General features: G+C 41.6%; 1 protein-coding gene across 3 annotated transcripts in view; it reads right to left on the bottom strand.

The window, feature by feature from the left end:
- SYK (spleen associated tyrosine kinase) overlaps nucleotides 1-14869 on the bottom strand; it is a 56144-nt gene that overhangs the window by 22837 nt on the left and 18438 nt on the right. For all 3 annotated transcript variants that reach the window (XM_038171084.2, XM_072031288.1, XM_072031290.1), the window contains 2 exons: nucleotides 10152-10612; nucleotides 8526-8686 (listed from right to left, as the gene is read on the bottom strand). In XM_038171084.2, the coding sequence (XP_038027012.2) occupies nucleotides 8526-8686; nucleotides 10152-10565 (575 nt within the window). In that variant the 5' untranslated portion in view covers nucleotides 10566-10612. The remainder of the gene's footprint in view (nucleotides 1-8525; nucleotides 8687-10151; nucleotides 10613-14869) is intronic.

The raw sequence follows: 14869 nt of genomic DNA, 5'->3' as shown, positions 1-14869 counted from the left end.
GGCTAAAGGAAAAGGGAAGTAGAGATGTTTTTTTTTCTAAAACCAAAGTAGCTTTCATACTGTCTCTAAAGTAACTTGAAACACATCGTGGTTTTTCATGACATGCAGGTATTTTCTCAGCATGCTGATTTCCTGTGCTGACTGACCAGTGGAGAGCAAAGAATGCTTTGTCTTCCTCTTCCTCTGACTTGCTCTTAGCAAGTTCATCTACAATGGAACCTAAAATTTGATCTCCTGATAAGGCTATTGTGGTGTGCTGCACAGTGAGAAAACACCTTATCAAGCAGGACTGAATCACAGGCATATATTTTGCTCACAGCAAAATACGGGATGCTGCTCCTAAACTCTACTTTGCTTCTAAAGCTTTGCTGTAAAACCGCACCTGCTATGGTTCTCGGTGCAGCTATTTTGGTCAGGATTCACATCTTTTCCTGACCTCTCTGACCCACTCTGCTGCTGGAGCACATAGCACAGAGACAGCCTTGAGAAGCCATGGTCCTGCTGCTGTGGTCTGCAAGCGGCACCTACCTACGTACCTAACTGAAAATAAATCCAAAGACAGCTTCTGTGAGGGGGAATAAATCTCTTCCAAAGTGGGTTCTGTGAAGGGGAATTAATTACTTCCAGAAGCATTGTTAACAGTCTAATAATAAATAGTAATGATAAATACTTTGTCATTTATCTTGTAAAATTGTCATGGCCATCTAAGCCTAGCAACTGCTTGACATCTTGAAGAGGAACGTCATCATTAATTAATGTCCCTGAATTAAGGTTATGTTTACTAGGATTATTTTCATTTTGTCTGATGTCAACAATGTCCAGGTCTATTTATGAATACAAACATAATAAGGGTAGTTGAATATTAAAGAATACTCTGTAAGGTTGGATAAATGGTGCACCTAACTAGGTATGCAGTCTTGTAGTGTCAAATGCCTAGAGGTGGACAGTAAGAGTAATGCAAATATAGGCAGTTACATGTATTTTTTGACAGCTACAGTTTTTTGGTCAGACAAAAGACAAGTAAACTCTTACAAACAACTGCACTTCAGATCTTATTATTTCAAAATGGTGTTACTGGTGTTAACTATTGTGACATACAAGAGGCAGCTTGGTCCCTAGAAGTCAAGAGATGCCATTATGAGTGGTGTTGTGAGCCAATTTATCAGTCTTGTACATTTTAATATATTTAATTGCATATTAAAGACATCTGATTTATTTACTTTTTTTTACTTAATTTTTCACATTTTATGTGAACTACATAAAAAGGTATATGGAGCCTAAACTGCTAATTGTGCAATGCCTTCAACCAGACTTTCCTTAAAGTTGACCTTTTAAGTTTAACAGTATTTCTGAATTATTGTTTATTTTCCTTCAGTTTCAGATTTCCTTCAGCTTCAGAATTTCTGTTTTTTAGCACGTATACAAGATCACACATTTATATAGCTGATGTGGTCACCACCAATGACAAAGTAAGATGTGCCAAGAGCTATCACGTACTTAATAGAATCGTTTCCTGTGTGAAACTGCGGAGAAAGTATTTTTAATACCGCTGGTCTGTCACCATTAGCAAATATTTAGTTTATTTTTCAACTGGTCCATGCATGCATGAGCTCACATAGATAATACTACTAACAACAATAACAACACATTATTAAATCACATTAAGTATGTGATGTTATTAATAATATTAACTATGATCATCTAGATAACACTGATTGCCATATTCTATAATTATGTTCTCTACCAGGGAAAGTTCAATGAAAAACTAATTCTTTACAGAACTCTGGTAAGAAACAAAGTCCTATATGGCATGAAAAATAATAATGAAACAGATGGAGTCTTTAAACAATTTAAATCCTTTGTTTTCAGTTGCTCTTTGGATCATCTTACAGATGTCATATTTTCCTTCTTTTCTGCCGCTATAGTTTTTCCTCCAAATGTTGTGGCTAGAGTGGCAATCTTTTCCATGAATGTTTTTTCCAGAAGAAGTGGATGCTGATTCCTATTTCTTGTCATGACATTGTTTCTACATTTGGCTTTGAAAACAAACTCTACAGCACCCACATACATTCTTATTTCCCTAGCTTTTCTGTCCTGACAAAACCTTAAAAAGACCTTTGAAAACACCTTAGTGAAACATTGCTCCCACATAACTCTTCCAGCAGCTTGTATGAGGGACAGTACTAAATTTCTGACGCTATTCAGAATGTTTTGCAATGAAATCAGAAATCTTTTCAACTATTTCCATAGTTATTGTACACAAACATATGTAGCTCTGATAATCTTGTAGTGATGCAATAAACTGGTAAAGAAAGCTAAGCATTACATGTGGTCTCACAGAGACCCCTGTACTCAATTTTGTTTCAAGCTAGGTCAGACATCAGATTTCTAGTGTGATTACATTTTTAGTGACCCTTGCAAAAGAATATAAAGAAATATTGTAACCTGCTAAAATTTATTATCTTTCCTGTAATAAACAAGATTGTGTTTGTCATATACCAGCACTTAATTCAGATCTGCTTATGCAGTTGATCAATACCTCTGGAGTTCATCTTTTCCAAAATCTAGCTTCCTTTATGTTCCCTGGATGCTTTCCAATTCCCACTTAAACAAGTGACCTTCTTCTAGACAGTGAATGTTTCTAAATTTTATCCTTCAGTAAGCTACCACAATTGAGCATCTCAACCAATGTGAGAAAAAAGTTCCTGCACATTTGCAAGCACAAATTCACAGTAATCAGTCCACAGATGTACAGAAGATTCTGACATGCACTGCTAGTGGGTAAGGAAAATATACAAAATATGTGTGCCTGAAATATAAAACAATGCACCTCTCTAGCACTCACAATTTTCATGCTACTGTTTCAGTTAACTAAAAAATGAGTGATTTATTTGTCAAATCTAAGCAAGCCTGTGTTGGGCAAACCACTGCAGAAATAGAAAATGTCTCTGAATTAGACATTTGATTTGTTATTTCCTATGGGCAAATAACAGGTCTACTTATCTGAGAGCCAAAAGGACTTCAGAAGGAAAACCAACAGATTTCTGGTACAAATGAGCAACATTACATCTTTTGCTGGTCTGGCTGCTGAATTACGGGGCAAAGATCTTGTCCTGTTTTTTTTCCTAGAAGCATGAGTCAACAGCTGCTAGGTGGCTACTGAGCTCTATACCTGCCAGATAGGCAGTCTATGTCAGAACAATTAATGCATTTGAAAGCACCCTGCAGATGCAAAAGAAAACTATTAAGGCTCCAGTGGCACATCTTACAGTTTAAACAGAACCTCTAAGTCAGAATTTTTCTCTCAAAGGGTTTATCTACCTGATGTGAAAGAAGCCTTCTGAGCTGCAGCAGAGCTATCTAAGCACACCCACTGACATAAGCAGTCCCACAGGGAAGAAGGTCTATCTAGTCATCAAGTCTATCACTGCAAACAGTACCAGAGATGCCTCTTTGGCTATCTCTGAGGGAAGCAGAAAAATGCCGGGAAAGAATTTCTATTTAAAACTCTAGGAATGCTTAAAGAAGATTAAAAAGAGACCAGAAACTACAATGGAGACTGAAAATATCAAGTCTGCTAAAAAACTGCCCTAACTCCAAACCCTATCCTTGTGTTTACGAAATGTTAGCTAAGGAATCCATTTTCTATCTTTCTCTTTCTTTTTATTTATTTATTTATTTTTTAAGAAATATAGATTAATTTTTATTATTTCTATTAAAGAGAAGAACTTTCACGACGTAAAAGCCAATGCATGCAAGGGTTAAACTGGAAAAACTGCATATTTTAATACATCATCAACATCATGACTCAGATGATGAAACAATAGTTTGTAAATATATTAATGCATAAAATAGTATTTTAGAAAAAAAAAAGTCATAAAAAAGAGTTGTTTCATTTTAGTATTGTATATACATTTGCTCCAATGGAGATAAATAGCAAAAGGGAGTAGCAAAGTAACAAGAGAATGAAAAGGAGAGAAAGCATGGCATTGTTGTGTTGCTAATTATCTACTCAGTGACTACGAATCAGTGAAAACTCTCTTGTGCTACTGAAAGAAGATTTCAGAAGTGGTGAATCTGTGACAATGGAAATATTTGGCTCCACAAACTTGTAATATTTCCTCCTTACAATTCACAGAGAAAACATCTCGGTAATGACTTTCAGAGTGTGATCCTAAGAAATAGAAAGTAGTAGGCTGAAAATATGAAGGTGCTTGGCTGTGACAGTTTTACCCTGCTGGGCAGCTGAGCTCCACAATAGCTACTCTCTCATTCACCATCCTCAGAGAAGAAGAGGGAGAAAATAGATGTAAAGGGCTCATGGGGTTTAGGCAAGGACAGGGAGATCACTCAACAAGTATCATCAAGGGCAAAACAGACTTAGTATAGGGAGATTAATATGATTTATTGCCTATCACTAGAACAGTGAGAAACTAAAAGCAAATTAAAAACACCTTCCCCACATCTACCCTCTTCTACCTTCCCTCCCCTGAGTAGCACAAGGGAATGGGGAATGGGGAAAGGGGAATGAGGAATGGAGAATGGGGAATGTGGGCTGCAGTCAGTCCCTGACACTTCATCGCCACCACTCCCTCAGGGTTCCTCCCTGCCCCTGCTCCCCGTGGGGTCCCTCCCATGGATGCCGTCCTGCCCGAACTGAGCCTGCGGGGGCTGCCCAGAGGCAGCAGCTCTCCAAGCACTGCTCCCACACGGCTCCGTACCACGGGGTCCATCCATCCATCCCCCAGGAGCAAACTGCTCCAGCACGGGTCCCCCACGGGTGGGGGCAGCTCCCCCCAGACCCCCTGCTCCTGCGGGGGCTCCTCTCCACGGGCTGCAGCTCCGGCCCGGGGCCTGCTCCTGCGGGGGCTCTCCATGGGCCGCAGCCTCCTCCAGGCCACATCCACCTGCTCCAGCGGGGGCTCCTCCACCCATGGGGGGGCTGCAGCGTGGAGATCTGCTCCATGGGGGACCCATGGGCTGCAGGGGGACAGCCTGCTCCACCAGGGGCCTCTCCCTGCACAGCCCGCAGGGGAACTGCTGCTGCCTGCCTGCAGCACCTCCTGCCCTCCTGCGGCACTCACCTGAGGGCTGCAGGGCTGCTTCTCACTCCTTGCACTCCCAGCTGCTGTTGAGCATCAGGTTTTTTCCTTTTCTTAAATCTGCTCTCCCAGAAGTCCAACCACTGTCTCTCCCTGGCTCAGCTCTGGCCAGCAGCGAGTCCCTTTTGGAGCCAGCTGGGGCTGGCTCTGCTCTAACATAGGGCAACTGCTGGGCGCTGCTCACAGAGGCCACCCTTGCAATGTCCTGTTACCAAAGCTTTGCCACGTAAGCCCTATATAGTGGCAACTTCAGTGAGAATAACTATGAAATAAAAAGGGACTGAGACAAGGGAGAAGATTTAAAGAAAGGAGATGTCAGTATACTCAAATTATTAGTATGTAAAACCTGATAGGAATTAACTTTACTGGAAGGAAGGATTTAGAGGATTTAATAGTTTTTAAAATAAATATTTGAGACTGAAAATACAAACTACTCCATATGGAAGCATATGAAAGCTACATTGACACTAACAAATAATTGGGCAAATCAGTAAAGTAAGACAGTGGGTACTGAAGAACTGTATCCACCCTGTACATACTTCTAGGGTTTTACTTTGGAGAAGCTTCAGAAAAGTCATAGATGAGTACTGAACAAGATTACATAGGTAATGAAATTTCTTTCAGGAATTATATAGCTCTAAGTGATTCTTTCTTGGCCATGACCTTTAAACTTAAATTTTATTATTCCATATTTATTTATTTATTTATTCATTCATTTATTTACTGGGGGTGGGGGTGGGGAGAAGGAGGGAAAGAGGCAAAAATGCCACAAAGAAAACATTTATATTTTTCAAATGAGGATTTTCTCAATTAAAAACTGTTTTGCTAGGAGATTTTGACTGACTCTGATCCTGACAAGATGATGGCTGCTCGTCACCACCATAACTGACATGTTTGTGCTCATAAATTCTAATAATGGGGCTACATTAACACAAAGGGAGACAGACACAAAATGAAATTACTAAGGTGAAAGAAATTCCTTCTCTGGCTTAATTGCAAAAGAAAGGCACATCTCTGCTCTTAGGAATACTTGACAGTTGTGGATACCAGACATGTAAGACAGACAGCTTACTAATACTTGTTCTGCTTTGGTTAAATCAGTGTGTTGGGTGTCGGAGGAGATGCTTGGCTTGGGGGGCACACTGGGAGGAGGCTGGGCTGCCCTCTGCCAGGCATGGCTGTGTCCAGCCAGGTCCAGCTGCCTGCAGCAGGCCCTGTGGAGTGCACCACAGTTCCCTCAGCCGTGTGTGCACACTGCTGCCCTTTGAGGATGTGGACAGTTCCAGGAGGAACTGTAGCCCCTGGAGCATGCATTTCTGCAGGAAAGAGTGTGGGGAGAAAGGAGACAGAGAGAAACTGCTATGGGCTGGCCACAGGTTTGTTTCCCTGAACCCATAGATTTTGGGGGAGGGGGGGGAATTTGCTGGGGGAGCAAAGTCCCACCCACTGTAAGTGAAGAGCAGGATCAAGACCACCTGATGAAACTAAACAGGTAGAAATCTATGGGACCTGACAACATGCATCCCAGGGTCCTGAGGGAACTGGCTGATGTAGTTGCCAAGCCTTTCTCCATTACATTTGGAAAGTCCTGGCAGTCAGGTGAAGTCCCTGGTGGCTGTAAAAAGGGAAACATCATGCCTCTTTTTAAAAAGGGTAGAAAGGAGGACCCGGGGAATGACAAATTGATGAGCTTCACCTCTGTACCTGGAAAGATCATGGAAAAGATCCTCCTGGAAGCAATGTCAAGGCACATGCAAGACAAAAAGGTCTTCAACTTTATCAATGACATGGACAGTGGAATCAAGTGCACCCTCAGCAAGTTTGCAGATGACACCAAGCTGAGTGGTGCAGCTGATACAATAGAAGGAAGAGATGCCATCTGAAGGGATTTGGACAAACTTGAGAAGTGGGCCTACGTGAACCTAATGAGGTTCAACAAGTCTAAATGCAGGGTGCTGCACCTGGGCCAGGGCAATCTCAGGCATGAATACAGACTGGGAGAAGAACTCATTAAGAGCAGCCCTGCAGAGAAGGACGGGGGCTCGGCTGGATGAAAAGCTGGACATGAGTCGGCAGTGCACGCCTGCATCCCAGAAGGCCAACTGCATCCTGGGCTGCAATAAAAGAGGAGGGGCCAGCAGGTCAAGGGAGGTGATTGTCACCCTCTGCTCTGTCCTTGTGAGGCCCTACTTGGAGTACTGCTTCCAGGTCTGGAGCCCTGAGCACATGATGGATGTGGAGCTGTTAGAGTGGGTCCAGAAGAAGGCCACAAAGATGATCAAGGGGCTGCAGCACTTCTCCTACTTTGAAAAAATGAGAGAGCTGGGAATATTCAGCCTATAGAAGAGAAGGCTCCAGGGGCACCTTACTGCAACCTTTCAGTATCTGAAGGGGACTTATAAAAATATGGGGAGTAATTCTTTGCTCAGTTGGATAATGACAGGACAAGAGGGAATGATTTTAAATTAGAAGAGGGGAGATATAGATTAGAGGTTAAGAAAAAATTCTTCACTCAGAGGGTGGTGAGCACTGGAACAGTTTGCCCAGAAAGGCTCTGGATGCCCTATCCCTGGAGGTGTTCAAGACCAGGTTAGATGAGGCCTTGAGCAACTTGATCTAGTGGCTGGCATCCTTGCCTATGGCAGGGGTTGGAACTAGATGATCTTTGAGGTCCCTTCCAGCCCAAGCAATTCTATGATGATTCTGTGATGATGTCCACAATCCCCTGACCCCCATCACCCTTTGCAGTCTGTTGGGGGAAAGAGTTGGGCTGAAAGGAGTAAAGTTGAGCCTGTGAAAACGTGGGGACATGGTTTGAGTGCAATATGTTGTTTGATGTTTTTGTCTTCGTTACTTACAATCCAAATTATATTAATTGGTAATTAAATTAATTTTACCCAAGCAAAGTCTGTTTTGCCTGTGACAAAGACTGGTAAACAGTCTCCCTGCTGTCTCTCCTCATCTTGACCAACAAGCTTTTCCACTTTATTTTCTTCCCCTGCCCATTTGAGCTGGGGGATTATGTGACTGACTGGGTGGGCTGATGTTAACCCACCACAATCATTTAGTACTGCTTATCAATTGATTTATTTTATTTTATTTTATTTTATTTTATTTTATTTTATTTTATTTTATTTTATTTTATTTTATTTTATTTTATTTTATTTTTGGACACTGAACTTCTTTGATGTTCTATTTAGAACACTTGCTTAAAAAACAGTGACCCAAACATGCACTATAGTTTCCCATCTTCAGTTAAGTGAAAACTGAACCTTGGACACACTTGTTTAGTATAGGAATAGTTACATTGTGTAATATTTATCATGCTGAACTGATATCTCTCTGTGAATAAGCCATCTTTTAGGACACTCTCTCACTTGGGCACTAAGGGCAAACAGCAATAATATAGGAAAAAGCACTCACAAAAATTTTCCATTGTTTCTTGACCCAATGAGGATACGGTGCTCTGATTCTTCCCGAGAAATCCTCCCATGGAACCAAGGCATCTTCTCATGGGCTGTAGTAGCAATCAATTTCTCCAGCTGAGGTTTTTGACTTATGATAGCTTGTTCAAGAGCATGACCCTAGATTGGTAGAAACACAATGGCACAATCAAATTGTCTTCTGCGATAGAAAGTTTACATATAGATTCCCAGTATTGTATGGCTTTTGGGACATCTGCAACCTGTACATTTTGTTGTATATGAGGAAAAGTAATAGTTGCTACACAGACATTAAAACAAAACATAAATAGGGTAATCTAGACATCACAAAGCTAGGTTTTTTCTTTTATCTCTGAGAAGTGGAAGGAAAAATAATGAGTAAACCATAAATAGATTAATATCTCAACCAAAATTTGTGTCATATTTTTATGCTAGTCTAGCATAGCAAATATACTTGATGTCACTCTGAGATGTCATAACATACCTCCATATTACATACCTTATTTCAGCTTGCTGACATTAACTAAACACACTTTGCACTGTTTCAGCATGCACATATTGCAATATACTGCAGGAAAAATACCCACTGTTCATAAAAATCTGATAATTAAAATTCTGTTGTGACAAAATACTGTATAGCATATTTGGGATTGATGTATTGTGTTTGTGTGTGTTCAGCAGAATATCCAAGTTTGAAGGGACCCACAAGGATCACTGAGTCCATCTTACAGCTTCATAAAGGACCTCCTGAAAATTAAACCATATATCTGAGAGTACAGGCCAAATACTTGAACTCCAGCAGCTCGGTGCTGTGACCACTGCCCTGGGGAGCCTGTCCCAGTGCCCGACCCCCCTCTGGGTGCAGAACCTTTCCCTATCCCCCAGCCTGACCCTCCCCTGTCCCAGCTCCATGCCATTCCCTCGGCTCCTGTCGCTGTCCCCAGAGAGCAGAGCTCAGCGCCTGCCCCTCCGCTCCCCTCGTGAGGGAGCTGCAGGCCGCCGTGAGGCCTCCCCTCAGCCTGCTCTGCTCTGGGCTGGACAAACCAAGGCACCTCAGCTGCTCCTCAGATGTCTTGCTCACTAGACCCATGACAATCTTTGTTGCCCCCCACCCCAGACACTCTCTAATAGTTTTATGTTCTTGTATTGTGGTGTCCCAAATTGCACACAGTACTTGAGGTGAGGCTGCACCAGCACAGAGCAGAGCGGGACAATCCCTTCCCTCGACTGGCTAGCAATGCTGTGCCCGATGTACCCCAGGATACTGCCACAGTTGATTCGCATTCAAATTGTTCTTGGCCAGAACCCACAGATCCCTTTCCATCAGTCTGATCTCCAGTTGTCATCCTCCCGTCTGTACAGACATCCAGGATTACTCTGTCCCAGATGCAGAATCTGGCACTTGTTCTTGTTAAATTTCATATGGTTGGTGATTACCCAGCTCTCTAATCTATCAAGATGTCTTAGTGCAAGTTAGTTAAGTAGGACTTTCCCCTCATGAACTCATGTTAGCTACAACAGGAGCAACTGCTGGAACCAAATCCTGTACTTCCTTTTTATCCTAATTCAAAGACCATTTTATGGAAAAACCAGCCTGCAAATTTACCTGCAAATTCCAAGTTTGTTTGACGTACTCTCTGATGAGGTTCTCTTTTAAATCTTCAAAGGGCCCTGTTTTGGGTTCAATGCCTGGTGGTCGGTTGAAAGGTTTTCTCAGTAGACAGATTAGGCCATCTGCTTCCTCTGAATGATAGTTAATTAGTTCAGCAGGACTCGCATGAGACTTCCCTCCTGCAATAGCGTATGTGCCACTCAGCTCCCTCTCAATTGTATAATGATGAACCTTCCTTCCATGGGCCAAGGATAAGGCAAAGCCTCCAAGGTAATTCCGACTTTGGCGAAGCAGATATAGTCCATCACTCACTCCTCCTTGCATCAGATACTCCTCAGCTTCCTCACGTGTAATATTGCCAAAGAAGTATGGCAAATGGTTAGCTGGGTTAGTCATGCTGGAAGCCATGATTTATTTATTTTCGCTTTCTAAGAAGCCAACTTAATGTTTAACACCTGAAAAGAAAGAAGGAGACATGATTAACAGTTGAAAAAAAGAGAGGATAAAACCATAACATGGCAGTTCACGTGTGGTATGTTTTTAATACATTTTTGAAAAACTTTTGGGAAGAAGGTAACATTTTTGTTTTTATCTTGTTAGAGGTTGTCTTTCTAAATGCCAATAGTGGGTTTATCCTGGTTATATACTGCTATTGAAGTTTCCTCAAACTCCATGAGTATCCTGCAATTCTTTCTCTGTCCTCTGGTCTTTTTCCCAGCCATATAGAGTCTTGACATTTTCACTTGCCCAAATATCTCTATCCATTCTTTCATTCTGCCTTCAGATTTTTCTCAATGTAAATAAATAAATAGGTAAGAAAGACTTAGTAAGTAGGTTTTCCTTCCAGTTTTGTGTGACTATAATTTTGCTTGTAAGAGTAGCTTATGCCAGTAAGTGGGCTGAATATGGACAAAAGTCCTATATTAAAATAGCTAACATTTTTCTCTCACAGAGCTTCACCAGAAAATCACTTTTTTTTTCTCTTTTTTAATGGTGAAAAAAATAGTTAATTTAATAGTGTCTTCCTAAACATTTTTCATTTCAAACAGATTATCTTGAAACAATATGAAGGCACACTGCCAAAAAAAACACACAGAAGAGAACAAAGTTCAGTATTTCTGAAGAACAAGATGAAGACAATATAAATAGCTTCTTTTATTCTGAACTTAATAATTCAAAAATCTCTTATTTAAAAAAAAAATAAAAAAAGAAAAGAAAGGGGAAAAAAAGCATTCACAGAACTCAGGAATACTATTCTTCTTTTCTTCTTGTGTCCTGTTTTCCCCTGAGCTATTTCAGTCTTCTACATTGTCAGCAGAGAAACTTATTTTCATTAAAACTCATGACATTTTCACTACCAGGACAGCTAGGTATTATGCTGGAATTACTTTTGTCACTTTCAAGTCACTGAAGCATATACATCAGAATGGAAGAGATGGATTTTGTTTATTATTTGTCTTAGTGTTGTTTAAATGACAATCTAATAGAAACAAGGAAGAACACCACAGCTACCTGCTGACAGCATTTACATGTATAGCAAGTGAATATATTAAGACACTAATGATAACTGCATTCTTGCAATAATATTTGCAAGCTTTGTTTTAACAGATGAAGTGATGCACAACTACAATTACTTACGTCATGCCAAGTTCACCACTCAATTCATGAATTGTTTCCTGCAACATTACAAGCTTTCATATACTTTCTCCTCCAAATGCTTTCCAGACCTAACCACACTTTAATTGGGACTGATTGTAGACTGTAACATCCACGGTTTATGGGGCATAAAACTGAAAGCTCCATTTAGGATCAGTTCTACAACTTCTTCCAGTCTAGAAAGAATGACTATTGAAGAGAAAAAATTCCACTAAGTATTATTGCCTCTGCATATTTAAAGTCATCAGATGAATAATGACTTTCAGAGAATCCATGAAATGCTGAATACAACTAGCAGGACATGCTTATATTTACATTACTTGTGTTTATTAAAGGAAGCTTTTCCTTAGGAACTATCTCACAACTTCATTGCCAGAATTATTATTTGCTTGTGGTTTAAGTTTGGTTTCGACAACTTAATTTTGAAATAGTCTCAGGTATAGATAACAGGCGACAGCCTCTATTATCTGTAGTGTATTATGTAGATTTCAGGCTAACTAGTTAACACTACAAATATATGAAAGGAAAAATGCTGTTCTTTATACTTACAAGATAACTGTATATCTTGTATTATTTTTTTCAATGTATGTATATTAAGAAAAATCTATGCATGCTAAATAACAACAATAACAATAATAATAAATACAGGGATGTTAACTTATAAACCAATTACCTGTTTTATTTAGCAACTCTTTCCCACTTTCCATTACCTTGAATGAAAGCCAACAAAAGGATTGGAAACTCAGTTCCTGTCTCTATTGCTGTGCATGATCTAGCAACAGAAGCCGTGTGCCCTTCACACTTAAAAGGAAGGGCAGAACTTCAGGAAAGCCAGGCAGCAGCCCATGGAATCAGCATGAAATAATTCAGAGGTACATAAACAGGGTTAACAGACCTCTCAGCTTGTAGCTGGCTGAAGTGTGCAACTGAATCATGTGAGTATGGGTGAAGAGAACTTTAGGGAAGACCACCTAAGAAAGGAGGGTCCATGATGCAAAACTGCAACTTGGGAGTGGACATCTTAACAAAGGACCTTTAGGCAGAGTGTGCTCTAGGCTAACATCTTCCCTGGCAGCCCTGCTGCATGCATGCATAAAGCTGCTTTTTATGTGAGAGTGGAGTGTATTAAGCTCTGCCTAGGGGTGGATGAAGAAGTGAGTCGACAGGTAACAATTAAAGGACAGGCTAACATGGATGACACTGTTGTGGGTGTTTACTTCAGACCACCTGATCAGGAAGAGAAAGTCAACGAGGCTTCCTACACACAGCTGAAAGTAGCCTCATGGTCACAGCTCCTGGTTATTATGGTGGACTTCAATCACTCTGACATCTGCTGGGAAGACCACACACCTACGCACAAACAGTTTTCCTTCAGATCATTGGTGATAACTTTTTGACAAAGGTGGTGGAGGAGACAGTAAGAAATGTGCTGCTGGACCTTGTACTAACAAAGAAAGGACTGGTTGCAGATTAGATGGGTAGGAGCAGCCTTGGCTGCAGTGACCGACAATGATATGGTGGTGTTCAGGATCCTATGTGGAGGAGGAAGCAGGGCAATAAGGATTGAAACCCTGGACTTCAGAAGACAAAACTTTAGCCTCTTGAAGGACCTACTTGAAAGAATCTCATTAGTTAGGGCCCTAGAAGGAAGGGGGTCCAAAAGAGCTGGTCAATATTCAAGCATCACTTCCTCCAAACTCAAGGTTGGTACATCCCTGTGAGTAAGAAGGCAAGCAAAAGGGGCAGGAGACCTGCATGTGTGAGAAAGGAAATCCTGGCAAAACTCAAACAGAAGAAGGAAGTATACAGAATGTGGAAAAAGGGACAGGCCACTTGGGAGGAATATAGGAATGTTGTCAGAGTATGCAGAGATGTGATGAGGAAGGCTAAGGTCTGTTTGGAATTAAATCTGGCAAGGGATGTCAAGGACAACAAGAAGGGCTTCTTCAAATACATCAGTAGCAAAAGGAAGACTTGGGAAAAGTCTTTTGACACTGTCTCCCATAACAACCTCAGGCGAGCTCAGAAAGTGTGGGATAGATGAGTGGATGGTGAGGTGGACTGAGAACTGGCTGGATGGCAGAGCTCAGAGGGTTGTGCTCAGAGGTGCGGTGTATAGATGGAGGCATGTAGCTAGCGGTGTCTCTCACGGATCAGTACTAGGTCCAGTTTTGCTCAACTTACTCATCAGTGAACTGGATGAAGAGACAGAGTGCACACTCAGGTGGTTTGCTGATGATACAAAACTGGGAGGAGTGGCTGATACACCAGGGGGCTGTGAGAGATCTGGACAGGCTGTACAGCTGAGCAGTGAGGAACCTCATGAAGTTCAACAAAGTCCTGCACCCAGGGAGGGATAATCCAATGCACCAATACAGGCTGGGGGCTGACCTGCTGGAGTGCAGGACTGTGGAGAAGGAGCTGGGATTCCTGGTGGCAGCACGTTAACCACCAGTAAGCAATGTGCCCTTGCAGCCAAGAAGGCCAATGGTATCCTGAGGTGCATTAGGAAGAGTGTTGCCAGAAGACTGAGGGAAGTAATTTCCCCCCCTTTACTCAGTCCTGGTTAGGCCACACTCGGAGTACTGTGTCCAGTTCTGGACTCCCAAGTACAAGATGAACATGTTGCTGCTAGAGTGAGCCCAAAAGAAGGCTATGATAGACACGGAGCATCTGTCATACAAAGAGAGGCTCAGAGAGCTGAGCCTGTTTAGCTTGGAGAAGAACAGAGTGAGAGGGGATCATATCAATGCATTTAAGTATCTGAAACACAGGATGTTCCATCTGAATATGAGAAAAAAGTTCTTTACTCTGAGTGACAAAATGGTAGAAAATGTTGCCATGAGGACTAGAGGAGTCTCCTTCTCTGGAGATATTCAAAATGTGATGTAATCCTGGGAAATGCACTCCAGAAGCCCTGATTGAGCAGAAAGGATGGAATACATGAATTCCAGAGACCGCTTCCAAACTCAGCCACACTGTGACTCTGTGAGCCCATGATCAGGAGACACTTTTGTACTGTGAAGGTGACTGAGGACTGGAACAGGTTGCCCAGG

The sequence above is a fragment of the Anas platyrhynchos genome, chromosome Z, assembly GCF_047663525.1.
Source record: "Anas platyrhynchos isolate ZD024472 breed Pekin duck chromosome Z, IASCAAS_PekinDuck_T2T, whole genome shotgun sequence".
NCBI lineage: Eukaryota > Metazoa > Chordata > Aves > Anseriformes > Anatidae > Anas > Anas platyrhynchos.
Note: the sequence above shows the minus strand (reverse complement) of the source record. Positions and strands in the feature narration are given on the sequence as shown.